This window comes from Botryllus schlosseri, chromosome 5 (genome assembly GCF_051294905.1).
Source record: "Botryllus schlosseri isolate E-star chromosome 5, Bs_hap1, whole genome shotgun sequence".
Classification (NCBI taxonomy): Eukaryota; Metazoa; Chordata; class Ascidiacea; order Stolidobranchia; family Styelidae; genus Botryllus; species Botryllus schlosseri.
In genome coordinates this window covers 7,879,925-7,895,250 of record NC_137240.1, presented here as the reverse complement: position 1 = coordinate 7,895,250, position 15,326 = coordinate 7,879,925, and the positions used below count along the sequence as shown (strand labels likewise).

At 39.6% G+C, this 15,326-nt stretch overlaps 1 protein-coding gene across 2 annotated transcripts; it reads right to left on the bottom strand.

Moving 5' to 3' along the window:
• Positions 1-69: 69 nt before the first annotated feature.
• Positions 70-10,250, bottom strand: LOC145438866 (uncharacterized). 2 transcript variants are annotated; one of them, XM_080316238.1, is made up of 8 exons: positions 9,324-10,248; positions 9,108-9,251; positions 7,232-7,397; positions 3,623-3,719; positions 3,384-3,549; positions 3,116-3,320; positions 2,694-2,839; positions 539-677 (listed from the first exon to the last, which is right to left on the bottom strand). In XM_080316238.1, the coding sequence occupies exons 1-8, from the start codon at positions 9,743-9,745 to the stop codon at positions 575-577; spliced, it is 1,449 nt and encodes a 482-aa protein (XP_080172364.1). In that variant the 5' UTR covers positions 9,746-10,248; the 3' UTR covers positions 539-574. The 2 variants fall into 2 exon arrangements, with proteins under 2 accessions (XP_080172363.1, XP_080172364.1); XM_080316237.1 differs by having other exon boundaries at positions 70-677; positions 3,116-3,549; positions 9,324-10,250.
• Between the last annotated feature and the right edge of the window lie 5,076 nt (positions 10,251-15,326).

The window sequence follows — 15,326 nt, the reverse complement described above, 5'->3', positions numbered from 1 at the left end:
AAACCACAAATATATGATGATGATAATATTAATGATGTTTATATCCATTTATTTTATTTCAATCGCATAGTAATTTATATTTCTAAAAAGATAATTCGGCTGTGCGTGCGACCATAGCAATTTACAACGTTACGCTATGGTGCGACTATAATTATTATCCATTACCAAATGATATAAATGCATGTAGCCCATATCGTCATCGTCCAATATGATCGGTACGTAATGGACAAACATCATCATCACCATGTATTAATATTTCCATCGATCAGTTCAAAACATATTGCATTACAAAGGAAGATATAACAATATGTCTGTCTGAACAAACGCTGTGCAGCAATTTCTTCTACGATTGTTCACGCAATGTTAAACAAATGAATATTTAAAGCATATTCGACCCTAATTATGTTCCATTGTAAAAATAAATATCCGAACATCTTCGCTTCGAGCATGACGCAGCTTCGTGAAATTATTGGGGATTGAACGAAATTTGTGAAATATCCGCTGTAGACACTGTTCACGAATTGGTTGGTCACAAATCGCAATATAAAGCTGATTTGAGTCAACTATAATAATATTACACAGCAAAAATAGTGGAATCGTTTGATCGATCCCACGATTCGTTTCTCGATATCAATCTGTTGATCGCTACATTTTCGCTCCAACTCGATCGGATCGACCTGTGGAAAAGTACATGTTGTTAGCAATATATAGCAGCAGACTTATGTCATATATCTATCACTATCACTATATCACTATCAGCAGAGGTAAAGCATACGGGCTTGTTTGTCCAACGGCCAATTTCGAATTCAATTCGAAACCGCAAGAGACCGATATTTTTCACACCCATATTGGAGAAAGAGGTAGGCCTACGCCTGCAGACTCTTCGAGGGTCTATAGAAGTGGTCGGGAACCTATGGCTCGTCTAGGTATAAGAAATTTTTAATTTTACACCTAATTTATCAATATTGCAGCAACTTGTTAGTAAATTTTCATGACGGCGAGAATAATTATTCTCGTGGTAGCATGAACAATGAAACAAGAACGTGTCTTTGAGAAGTCAAGACAGTGGGGTAACCACGGTTAACGGCTCGTAACATCCTCTTTTTAAACTCTTCAAATTAAAGTTGCTGTCGCACCGGCGACTAAGACCACTCGCGAATTCGATCTATCCAGCATCGCGCGCCCAGAAATCGTGGATTGCACAATACCTTGATTGACGAAAAAGAATAGCAGACGTGGCAACTTGTAGGAAAATGCAGTTTTCAAATAAACATTATCTTCCTGCTCTACGCCGAGAATTAAAATGCCTTGGAAGTGACATTCACAATTACGAATTCAAAGTCAAAACAATACGCTATCCATTTTCTTGATTGGTTAGTAGCACCGCCGTAAAAATGTAGGTGTGTGTAACGCAACGTTACGTATAACGCCATATATTTAAGAAGTCGATCAATACCTATGTTTTTAGAATCAGCGCGACAGTCACATCTGATTGATATCACTCCATTATAAATTCTAACCTACTTACGATGTCACAGGTGAGGCTTGGTCCGTCTGTGCCCCATCTGAGCCTTAGGCCTACCTCTCCTTTCGCGCTTTAGTTTCGAACAATAAATATTAAAATTCCGTGATTTTGGGAATAAAAATATTTAAGATCTACCCCTTCATAAACATTGATAGAAGATAACAATAACCATTGAAGGGATCACGATTTCCTTTACTCATACCTGACGACATCTGAGCAGAGGTGGTCAGTAACGAAGTACTTCTACTTTTTCGAAGTGCTCAAGTAGTTTTCCTCTACTTCTAGTTCTTACTCAAGTAGATCTGATTTTCGCTACTTCTACTTCGTAATATTTTGTGATCTACTTACTTACTTTCGCTATTTTCAGTTTGTCAAGTAGAAGTAGTTTAAACCACCAATCAGGAAGATAGCCTGAGGAATTTCGGGGCTGTTTTCATCGAATATCAACATTAAATCTTCATAAAAGTTGAGTAAAGCCCAGAATTTTCGTCACGCTTCGCGCTCAGTAGATACGGATTTCACGAAAGTATCGGTGAATAATTTAGGTTGCGGGTTGACATGGTTCCGCTCACACCGGATTGTTGCCCTTCCCCCATGGCGTGTCCTAATCTGGAATAGTGGACTCTGACTTTTTTAGTTTTAGAGCTTTTTGAATGTAGCACTTTTGAAACTTTCTAGACTAAAGACATGAAGTACATTTTCCGCTTTTAGAAGTAGTAATTACATTTCACTTTCAATTTCCCGTATCATATACTTTGAGCTCTAATTAATATTATGGAAGAAGTACTTCTACTCGTACTTTAGTAGCTTTCTTGACTACTTTGACCACCTCTGCATCTGAGGCACTACCTCACTTGCCTCCCCTAACCCCACGTCACTGACTACTGTAATGAGTAATGACCAATGACCATGTTTGGCTCCACCTACCCATATGGGCAGAAAAATATTGCGCTTACTACGTATCCCACATATTAGTGCTACCAACACGCCACGGATGTTCAATCGTGACGCAACCGTTGATTGACATGTATGGCTCTTTCGAAGTTGCAATTGAAAATATAGGGTCAATATAGCTCATTTGACGAAATATAGCCGGATGCATCACCATTACACTATCTCGCTACAAATTGTCGCGTCACCAGAATCGTTAACTTGAACTTGAGCAAACCTGAGAAACATGGTCGCACTTCTGCACACTTCCATTTCTATTGTTGATAGAATATCCTGTAAATGCGTCTTGACCAGGAAGTCACAGCTCTTGTAATTAGAACTCAAGAATTTCTCCAAATGTAATGATGACAACACCGCCAATCCCTGTGAGAATAACGTGGCAATGTGGCAAATTTGATCGGAATGAAATGATGATACTATGGTCAATGCCCAAATAACTACTTCGAACATGATGAATTGTTTAAAAAACGTCATTCACGAAGTCTCGTCTGCTGTTTGTCACACATTGTGATCATTCTCCATTACGGCGGCTATGTGCTGAGTAGCCTCTATAGCTTTTTTCAATTTACCTCGTGACGCTAATGTGTAGTGGAGTAATGTGGGATGTGGGGTGTATAACAACAGACAGTTTTATAGAACCTGCTTATCCCGTAACATTTTCGATACGTCGGATATAAAGCTTCTTTCTGTCTTTGGGGATGCAATGTAGACATGCCTGACATCCGTGCCTCGCACTTTGAGGTAGGATTTCTTCTCGACTATCCGATAAACGAAGTCTAACGCCGTGAATTTTTTCGCTGTAGAACAGACCTTGGCGGTAATTGGATCCTTGTTGCAAAAATGCCTGAAAGACATGCGACGACAAAAGTATGGAATTCTCAATATTTGTGGATTAATCACGCAAGACCTCGATATGAAATCTTTTCTATTGTATCGCCAGTGCACAGCAATAAAGTTTTCATCCTCAAAATACCGACGAATGTACTCCCGCGCAATGCTCATAACATAGCGTGGGGCTTGCGTGTGATCGATGATGGACAACAGTGTGTTTTCCTCATCTGTCAGTGGGTTCTCTACAGAAATAATTGTAGGAATTTCGTGGCGATTTGTATAATGTTGCCCATTATTCACTGCCGTAACATATACCTGCCATTAGCTTCGTCATAACTTTATCGTGAAGAATCATAGCTCGGTCAGAAGCACGAAGACCCTTGTAAGGCAGAGCGTATATCACGCAGCGTTTCTGCAATTAGAAGGTCATACACCGATCTGAATGTGATTATTATTTCAGTATTTACCACAGTGGTTCTTAACCTAACTTAACCGGCGGAACACTAACGCTACTCTTCAATACCTGGCGGAACCCCAACTCACAAAAGTCATAAGAGCAAAAATCTACAACATTACACCTATAGCTGAATGCACATCTATACTGGTGCAAAAATGACTCGTGCATAAACAGAGTCTTGAAAGAACAAAACTATTAAAATATATTTTGACAGAATACGAAAAAATAATGAATATTTCTGCCGTTCTCTATCAGATACCAGGCTAAAAATGTAAGGCATCACCTTTGAAAGTGCCTTCGTATTGTTCAGTTGAAAATCAACAGCATGATACCAATTTCTAAATTAAAAATGAACCTATATATATTGGAGAATGAAATATCATTTCAGAAGAACGGGGTTTCGATTTTGAACCTCAGCCTTCCCTGTATATACGTTACTGCACACGACGTACCACTACAACAGAGGAGGGCAACCTTCGGCCGTAGCAGGAAATTCGTGCGGCAGTAGACACGTCATTCAATAAGTATGTGTTGGCGGTCGTCGACATGAATTTACGATTTGACTAGCGAATTATTGAGAGATTTAATTAATCATTGAAAGATTTTATTGATATTGAAATTTTCTTAGCGCTACGCGCGATTCAATGCGACTTTATTTTCCAATTTTAATATAGTAGCGCTCTTTGCAATCTGAGCCCCAGGGTACAGATTCAAACAGCGGAGGAAAATGATGCACCCCATATAGAAGTACCAACTTGGAATCGTATGCTCCTCACGGACGAAATTTGTTTCTGGTACGTTCGGGAGATTCCAATATCACCATTATACCAATAATCTTAATACGAGGTTATTAATATACTAGGCTTACCGTATTTTGGAAATCTAAAAAGAGGACACTAATTCAGAAATTTGAGACTTGCAAAACCGGAGAAGAATTCTCAAGAACCGGTGAATTTTTCCCACTTTGTGATCGGTTGACTAAAAAAAAAAGGTCATCTTTTCCGCTCAGAGCTCAAAATACCGTTTTCCTTCCCGCTTTGCTAGGTGGATGACTAAAAAAAAGGTCATCTTATTACCGCCCAGAGCTAAAATAACCGTTTTTCACTCCGAAATGCCCGCCGGAGCGTCAGTTCTGTGCTAATTTACGGCATACCACTCGCAATTTGCTCTAAATACGAGGTTATTAATATACTAGGCTTACCGTATTTTGGAAATCTAAAAAGAGGACACTAATTCAGAAATTTGAGACTTGCAAAACCGGAGAAGAATTCTCAAGAACCGGTGAATTTTTCCCACTTTGTGATCGGTTGACTAAAAAAAAAGGTCATCTTTTCCGCTCAGAGCTCAAAATACCGTTTTCCTTCCCGCTTTGCTAGGTGGATGACTAAAAAAAAGGTCATCTTATTACCGCCCAGAGCTAAAATAACCGTTTTTCACTCCGAAATGCCCGCCGGAGCGTCAGTTCTGTGCTAATTTACGGCATACCACTCGCAATTTGCTCTAAATTGACCTAAATTCTCAAAAAAGAGGACAAAATCTCAAAAAAAGGACAAAAGGGCGTCCTCCGAGGACACTTTCAAAAAAGTTAAAAAAGAGGACAAATCCTATTAAAAGAGGACGTATGGTAGGCTAACCGTATAAATATACTGAATGCAACAAAGTGACTAATAACAATTGGCCAATCCGAAGATGCATCATCATTTCTAACTATCTCAAAATTTCGAAAAAACACGTACTCCCTCCATCAACTCTACCGGTCCGGTGAATTTGATCATATGGTCTGAGAAAGGATGAATATTTGATAGTAATCTGTGAAACTACTAATATTAATGACGAAATTCATCTCTAAATGAGAAAACATTTGTGCGGTTCGCGCGACCATGCCCACTCCCAGTAGCTATATATTAATTACATGACCACTATCGATTTCGATGAGTATTAGTAACACGATATGAAGCAGTAGATTAGCCTGGAGTTTACCGGACATGGACATGGGTATTTTAACATGGGTATTTGGTGTCCAGTTGGTTCATTGCGACTATGTCCGTTATTGCGGCCGCGGGCTATATAAGTAATCGAAATCCGGCCGTGAATAGCAAAAAGGTTGCCCACCCCTGAACTATCACTTTCGCAATTCGACTGCAGATCGAGCCTAATTATACCCACAACCCATGATGACCAATACGGGTGCACCATACAACCATCACAAATAATGTGTTTTAGTTATATGTGTCTCTTGATCTCTTCGAAACCCCTGTGATTGGCTCGGGGACAATGTTCCTGCGCAAATGCGCAGTGCTAACACGGTCTCTGCGCACAGAAAATCTTCGCTGCGCACAACAAATCCCGAGTGCTGACCTTTTTTAGTAGTTACGAACTGTTGTCCAAGGGTCTGCGCAGTGAGTTGGTGAGTGTGCGCGGACCCGTAAAAAATTAGAAGGAACGTTGCTCCATCGAACACCGGTTGAGAACTCGGTTGAGAGCCACTGATTTAAAGGATCGAATATCAAGATATAAAGTCTAAATCAAAATATCAAGGCACTAGGCAGGCTACAGGCCTATATAACGATTTGCGCCTACCATGATTTCTTATGTGAAGGGTATCGTTTTATATATCATGATAGATGAGGGCGGAATGTTTTTAATTATTTATTATCTTTGACTAGGCTTTTTTCCCTTAAATTAGTAGACTCGGCACTGGTGACACACCAAAGCTATATTAACGAACCTGTTATGAAACAAGAGAATTGCCAATACACAAAATCGTCATACCATAATCACGTGTGAAATGTCACCATTATAGTGCACCATTTTGAAGTCACATATGTATACTCTGAACCTATAGCCTCTACCATTGATATGTCAACTGCAAGTTTTGTTGACTGGGCTCGACTTTCAGCTCTGCGCTGCACATACCTACAAGAATCCACAAACATATTATCTTGGAAGGAGCGTCTTTCTTGGTCTTTATGTTATCGCACATGTGTTGACATACATTTTGAGGACACCCTATAAATGTTTGCTTTCGTATACGTAGAGCTCGATTCAACGAAATCTACTTTACAATAAGCAACTACTGCTTCAGTATGTAGAGTCTTCATAAACATTGACATTGCTACCATGAAACAGACAAGCATATTCGGTTATTATTCTCTTGGTAAGTGTATGTATTCGTTGGTCGCCAGAAAGGGTTCTTCAAATAGAAATTATTGGGTAAGGTTGCACAATATGGGGATTGCACGAAACTGCATGCATTAACTTCATATTGTTAATATATTCATTAAAAGCTTTTTTATTGTTTTCTGGACATTGACGTACATACTTAGAATTGATTCCAACCGCACTATAAGATACGTGAATAAACTTATCAAATTGTTAGTGCGCTTTACTGCGTTTGTTTTCGTAACTACAGCCCGCACACATCATCCTAAACTGGTACATGCTACGTAATATAGGTAGGACTCCACCTGGGATTTGAACCTCGGAACAATCTCCTCGCTCACGAATCTGTGCAGCCGCGAATGCCTTCCGACTGACGAAATGAATTTCTTGCGATAAGCGTCAGGATTTTTCGGCACAATGCGCATTCTGATTCTTTTTTCCAAATTCCGTAGGCGAGCGACACTTAGTTTTCTACAAGTAAGACGCACAGCATAGAGTTATTACAACAGAAATGTGGCTATATGTGTCTCCCAAAAGAAGCCGTTGAAAGGGGTGCATGCAATTGCACGTAAGGTGGATCAAGCTAGAACTTATTTGACGACTCCTATCGATGAAAAGCTAAGATCTAACGCTGTAGCAACTCACCTATCGCTGTCATATACGGACCACAAATATCTTTAATCAGGACTATATCGCCATGCAGCATTTTTACGGTCAGCGGTCATCATCATCAGGACATTCATTCCGTACCAATGATATATATCTACGTACTATAGCTGTTGTACAGACTATTTCGAGGGTTTCAACCATTGCATTTCGATTACGTCAACTATACCGGGTGGTGATCGTCCGTATAGGCTCATACAATGTTTTTGGAAAGTACTTGCACAATTATGGCGTAATTATACAACTTAAAAGAAAATTTTAAAAGGCCTTTTTTAAAATGTGACCCTACTCATAACTGTTTCTTCGCTATATTTCACTTTTATTCCTTTGTATTTATTTATACTTTACACCTATATACCATACTCTGTTACCGTTTTGAAATTTTGCATCCAACATAAGTATCCCATACCCCACAAAAACATCTTCATTCACGGACGAATATGGAGATATGGGGGGCTATATCAGGTCGCCCGAGCGGATTTACATCTCATCAGGCCAATTGCTGATGCGGCGTGATCATAACCAACACCGTGGGCCGCAAAATTCGAGGTCAAAAGTCTGAACCTGAAATTGTGTAGCCAGGCCAGCACGATAACAATATATCGCATATGTATTAGGAAATTTAGTACTGACTCAATTCGTTCTTACGATCTCTCTGCGATGTGATGTACAATTTGTTTCAGAATTATTGCAGTGGTAGGCATGAGCGCGGAGGGAAAAATAAGGCGCAACTTGAATCATACAGTATTTTAAATTTCAAAAATCGATTCCCGAATTTTCAGTGATCAATAAGATGAATTTGCTCAAGGCACCTCACTCCATATGAATCACCCGCGAGTTCGAAATATTAATATTCAAGAGGTGAATTTCATTTCAACGATGACAGCTAATAACGAATTCATTGACGGTATAAAGTGAAGATAGGATACAAAAACGAGCAGTAGGCCTCTATTTCATAACACCACAACCGATGGACCGCGGCTGAACGAGTTATTTACTATTTCAGTTTCAGTCGAAAATATTCAGTCTCATTTCAATACTATTCAATTTCAGTGGTAGATACGATTTAATAACGGATTTGTACAGACAAATGTGAAGGTAATGTCTGAAAATATACCCGAACCAGTAATTGTCGCACTTTTTTTGGTCGACTGAAGTAGCCTACACTTATGTAAGTAAATATAGGCTAACTGGGATGTTTATGGACTATATACCATATTAGACAGAAGATGGTGGCCAGACATATTGACGGTCAGAATTGTCAGGTGACAATTTCTCTAATTTGATACAAATGCGTGACTAATTATTGTTGTTCATCCCAAGTTAACTGGAAATCAGGTCAGGTAGGAATAAGTTCTGGGATGTTTAGCGTCATTATTAACATATGTTCTGGAGCATGAAAGACAAGTTGTCTCGGGGTTTGTATATCTTGAGCACCGTGGTGGGTGGTGATGGTAGTCAGTAGTCAGTATACTACCCATATAAATAGAATTGCGCAAGTACGAAGTCTTTTACCTCAACGGTATAATCCCATCGATTTCATAGTTGCAAATATCGCGGAATTCGCCAACTGTTACGCACGAAACGAACTCACATAGCTTGACGAGGTCAATTCTGTGATTGGGTGATATCAAAGGGGAATTGTTGTTCTTTATTTGTCTGTAATTGCAGTATAACACGATATTCTGTCGTAAGCCTACTGCAAAATGGCGTTGCTATATTGATACTCACTTGTCAGTACGGTGCTTCAAAAAGGTCGGCAGTACAATAGTTCTATTCAGGCGAATCGCGACGAATATACTCTCTCTCAATCCGATAAGCTGATTATTAGGACCAAAATGCAATAGCGGAAACAAGAATTTAGGGCGGCGCGGAATAGTACCGTATTTCTTGTAATTGCGTACGAAGACTTTGCCATTTTTTGGGCCACGAACTTGATGGTCTTCGTACTCAGTGATAGCAATCTTGAGCGGATTCCAGTTTATATCACATCTTGCAGATGTTCCTTCGTATCTGAGGCGATGTCCTCTTTTTGAAATTTGACTCGACGTTCTTGCGTCACGGTAGCAATGCAAAGCAATGAGGCAAATGCCGGTGGCGCACATCAGGGATTTGTACAGATAAGGCGAGCGCAGCGTTGCACGAAATGTCATTTCATATCTCTGAAGAACAAATAAATGGTATAGCCCTGCGATACGTATTTAATCAATGTTAGTGTATGTTATATGATGCCCATTACAGACAGTGGCGATGGTACACCCGATGATACCATGGTGGCGGAGAGGTTTGCGACAGTTACATGAGATGATGTTCAATGTTGTATTGTTGTTTACAGCACAATTCCTTTACAATATAAAATCTCGATGATGTGAACCAACTACGATAAACGATAAACTTGGCGTTTGAAAAAAAACAATACTCAGAAGTGTTGCATTACAAGCAAGATCTGCCGGCGTTCCAATAAAACGAAAACATAATTGAAAGCTTTAATTTAATCTTCTTATTCAGTATGCATTCGGGTAGTATTTCTAAAATTGTAATTTATCACTCTGATTACACTGGTCAACAAAATGAAGAAAAAAAATGGCAGAACATCTGAGAGCCGTTTCTGGAGTTTTCAATACATAATTGACTATCAAGAACCCGCATATCGTTCTCAGTCATTTTATCAATATCAGTTTGTCAAAAAAGCAGTTTGTACAGCCTAACAATTGTAACGGAACTACATATTCTCCAGTATCAATCGGTCATTCTACCAAAATTAAAGAGGAGTATAAAGCTATAAAATTTGTCCTTGAAACTAAAATACTCATATGCGTCTCATTTCTTTTGACTTGTAAATGGATAGTTTCCCGCTGAGCAAAGTGGGTATACGTAGTATCCCTATCAAACGAGAAGCTTAAATCTGGTATCTTTGAAAGATTTCAGATTCAAATATATGGATGAAAGATTCCAATTTCATATCAGGAATGAGTTTTATTTATGTACATGATATCCGTGAAAGTCTATAACCATGATAAATCTAATACCCCTAAATATAATGCTGTTGCTGTATTTTGATTAAAAGAGTCTTATGTGTGTAAAAATAACAAGTAGATCTAATTTCTAAACTTTATTGTACGACTGAGCCGATTCTCTATCTATCCATTACCGTGAAAATGGGAGATTTTGGTCAAAATAGCCCCATGGATTTTCTCCAAAGCAAGAGTCAATTTGATAAAAAAAACTAAGGTCATATCCGGAATCAGTGCCCTTCAGAACCCCCAAAACTACGCTTGCTTTGTCTGCCTAAAATATGTGTTCACCAGTGTCATAGGCGCCGAGTTACGGGGTGGCGTAGCCACCCCATGGCACACTTATGTGGTGGCGGCCACCCCATACAAAATTCTTAAACGCTCGCCTTATGTCAATTAGCGAGTCCGTGATATCGCGTAAATGCCACTTATTTACCATTTACCGCTGCGCGCGCGAATAATTGAATACGCAGCTTCGTCGGCGACGACGAACTAGTGCTTAAAACGCCCCAATAAATTGTAAACAGTGATTAGTAATCAATCATAATCATAATCAATCAATCAAAATCAAATCAAAATCAATCGAAGCGACCTTGTTTACGATGTCGATTTCGACATGCGTGCACCGAAAAACGCCATCTCCTCTCGCGATCAGACGAGCGAATTCACGTTCTACTAATTGAATTGTATTTTCCCGCTTATATTCGTTTACAAAATAATTCTCGAGTTAGTTTCGTGATAGCCTCTTTAATTGGATCGCGAAATATGACAGCGTGTTTGTGTATGCCAGTGAATTGAATGTCATTCCTGCGCAAAGTGCGCATATTTATTTCTCTAACAAGGCTTTGCTAACTTCTATCGGGAAATGCAGCAATGCAGCTCAAACGTTATAATGAGCAAACAATTGTCGCGATGTCAGACTCGGATCCCCTTTGCGCTGTGCGCAAATCGAGGAATTGCTGCTACACTGACTCTATCGGGCGCGGATCGAATTTCAAACCATCAGGATTTGTATTTCTAATGATAAGGTCGCATCATGCGCCCATATTGCTCTTGCTGCAATAATATCTGGGTAATTAAAATCGCACCATTTCACGATTAAATTCGACTGGCTGATCGGGACCTGCGCAGGCCGTAGGCCCCGGGCTGATATTAACCAGCGCGTTGTCGGAAATAAAACCCCATGAGCGTAGTCAGGGAGTTTCTACAAGAACTGGAAATCCTGTCCTTTTGAAATGCCAATTAAACTAATTTGTCGTATCGATGCCGCGTACTGCGAATTAGCGAGAATCATTTGTATGCGAAATGGGTCGTTGACATCTGATGTTCGCTATCGTCGCTTGGTTTATTTAGCGCGTCGCCTGCAGGTATGCGCGCTATAATCGCTGGCATGAACTATCACGTGCACCAGGCTAGGCCTGATGTCGTTACCAGCCTGAACTACCTGAGTCTACATCAGGACAGCCGCATGAAATGACTTCACTGGCCTAAAATATAGCGTCTGTTCAGTGTTCAGTGTTCAGTGTTCATGTTCAGGGATACCTAGGTATCCCAGCGTCCGCTACAGGCCTTCCGTGATTTACCTGTTATATCTATACTTGTGCGACTGTAATGTCATACTGGCTTTTATTAAGAGTGATAGCGTGAAATTGATTTATTTCGAATCTGCGCAATTGACCACGAACAGACTCGAACGGACGTGATTGATTAGCGCTAATAATAACACATTACAAGATGTATGATAATAAGGCCGATTTATCAAAAGATACGACCGGGCCGAAATCGGTGCCATTACGGAACAGATTCCACAGCAGACATCAATCGTATTAATTTGTGAAATAGTTCGTCGTCACCGAGGTTGCATATTCAATTGTTCGCGCGCGTGTTGGTGAATAGGGAAGAGTCACATTGAAGCGAGATCGAGGTATCGCTAATTAGCCGCTGAACTCGCTGGCAAGCTTACGCGCGCACTTGTACGCGTAAATTCGCCAACACGATAAAGCTTGTCCTATCCATGTATTATTGGCAATATCCATTTACGCATGTACTTAACCGTCATAAATTGATGCTAACTTGGTAAATTTGAAACAATTCAAACCCCTCCCTTTTTCATCTCGCCACCCCATGTAAAAATAAAAGTAGAGGCGCCTATAACCAGTATAATCTTTCTCGATCTCTAAAACATTTTTTCTGATTGTACGTGTCTCTCCAAGCATCACTAAAACCAAATTGAAATCATATATTATATTGGTATCGTATATCGTTATTCAAAATACATAATCTGCACACATAAGCCTAAAATCTATGAGTGGTTTGGGCGAGCAAAGAGACCATATCAATCTGGCAATCTCCCTGTTGTAACTGTACACTGTACAGTGTACATTGTGCTGATTATCCTACACTGCAATTGTCCTAACATCTTGGAGGAATAAATCAATAAATCGTCTGTCACTTTCAAATATGGTTCCACGCACAGCGTATTGATAAGAATTATTGCATTAGGAATATTCTATATATATTGCGGATACTAACACTTGTATTACACATCCAGGAAGTCAGCCTGGTAACGACCGTAATTGGTACAAGTAGCCTACATAAAGCCTAGTTTGGTCCTACGGCAGTAATGTAGTTGAAGATGAAATTAATGACATATGAACAGCTAGGCCTAAATATAGTCCTGTATTAGTGTTACCGAAATTCTTTCCTGACACTTGAGTTGGCCATCGCATGCACTAACCAAAGATACAATATACTGTAGGCTACACAAACCAACGAAATGCACCAATTTGCGATACGTCTGCATGATTATATATGGAACTGACCCTAACGCATTTCTCATGCACGCGTGCGATCACAGGAAAATTATCCTTCAGGCCAGTGGTTCTCAACAGGACGTCCGCGAAGCATTTTCAGGGGGCCTGGGACACCTCTAAATTTGCAAAATGGCGGAAAAATAATTTGGGAAATCACGAGGCAGTTTCACTTTATTATTACTAAAACTTCATGACTCACAAACAGAATGGCCGTCTGAGATCCAATAACCTACAGTGCAAACGCAATTTAATTGCCAATTGCCAATATCTTTTGTGGGGGTTTGTGGAAAAAATAAGAAATAGAAGTAGTAAAGGTCCATCAGGGTGACTTCGAAGTATTTGCAACTATATATATCCACATTCTTCAGTGACAGTGATTCTGAAACTAGGACGAGGTGAAAGCATCTGAAAGGGGCGCAAAGCAGCAGTCATCTGAAAAATTTTTCGCGCGTCGCGCGATTTACGTCCCGCTAGTAGTTATTTCTCTGTTTGTAACTTCGAATTTCATATTTGAGAACTATCTTTTCGACAAACATATAAAATTCAATGCCATCCAATTATCCGTTAGGATTTTTAGCATTGTGGTTGCTTTATCGCTAGCATAAAGTCGATATTTGCTTAAGACAGATAGGCTAACGTTTACTCGATAATCGAGCTAAATTTGATTTGAAACTTGGGGGTCTGCGGAGGTCTGTGACAGTCCTAAGGGGGTCCGCGGAGACGAAAAGGTTGAGAACCACTGCTTTAGGCCATATTTGATATTATAGGCATGAAAGATTGTTTCAACCACCGAAATCGTACCACGTAGGCCTATGTCTCTTTTGGGTAAGATCGTGTGATCGTGTCTGAAATTTAATATAGTTATAGAATATGAGCTGGAGACATGGCGATATATAGGCTAGCCTATCGTCGCGGTGGAATCAAAGTAGCTTATGTCAATTTTTTTCAAATTTTGATATCCATTTCATAAATTGCTTGGCAATCAAGTGTTCATTTTTTGGCCATATCTTGGTCATGTTTATCTTTATCACATATTCTTTCAAAGTAATCATGGTCAAGATATGGCCTAAAGAAAATGAGAGCTTAACATAAGTTAATTTCCTTGAAATATGTAAAATGGACGTACAATTATTTTGATTCCACAGAAACGATATATTGTTGAGGCCATTTGAGGCCATTTCATCACAGAAGAATACAGTCAATGTGCAGCTCCTCGATCCCGACGGAATTTCTCGGACAGATAATTTCTTATTTCTTGTATGATCAGAAATGATTCGGATTTCGATATTCGACAATATGTGCAATCGCAATGCTGATATTTCTTTTGCTTTCGATTCATCATCGTAGTTCAGTTCAGCAATTTATTGTCATATCAATACAACCACGATATTGAAATACAACGAAGGTGTCGACTGTCGAGTAGTCCCATAATCAATTTATTATATTTTTCGCTTGCAAAAACACATGAATTGCGACAGAACGGAAATAAGTTACATATGAATATAATATGCGTGATAATGGTACATAATATACATATTATATGTCAATTTCATAAATTTACGAACACCAACTAGTCAGGCATGAAATTTCTACCAAGAAGTAGCTGAAAAAGAAGATGGGAATGTTGGCAACAGCGAGTGTGAGCTTGTAGTCTGCGTGTGGCAAGATATACGAGTGCGTCGTTCGTTGTTGTTGTTGTTGTTGGCTGAGAGGCCGTGTCTTAGTCAGTAGGTATATTTATTATAAGCCAGTAGTTGAAAATGAGATTGGAAGTGATGGGAGCAACGTTTTGGGTTTGTCATTGCTGTAGTTGATTTTTGTTAGAGGGGAGCGCCGAGCGGGTCGTAGCCACTGAGCTATATAAACGTAGCTCGTAGTGGTATGGAGTTGCTATTTACGTAGTTGAA

Bases quoted from the DNA above. Each gene is read 5' to 3' on its own strand.
- LOC145438866 (XM_080316237.1), bottom strand. From the start codon at position 9,745: ATGACATTTCGTGCAACGCTGCGCTCGCCTTATCTGTACAAATCCCTG. The intron at 9,252-9,323 runs GTGAGTATCAAT...CTGCAATTACAG, and splicing joins TTGAAGCACCGTACTGACAA to ACAAATAAAGAACAACAATT. The intron at 678-2,693 runs GTTTGCTCAAGT...ACTTTTCCACAG, and splicing joins AGTGCGACCATGTTTCTCAG to GTCGATCCGATCGAGTTGGA.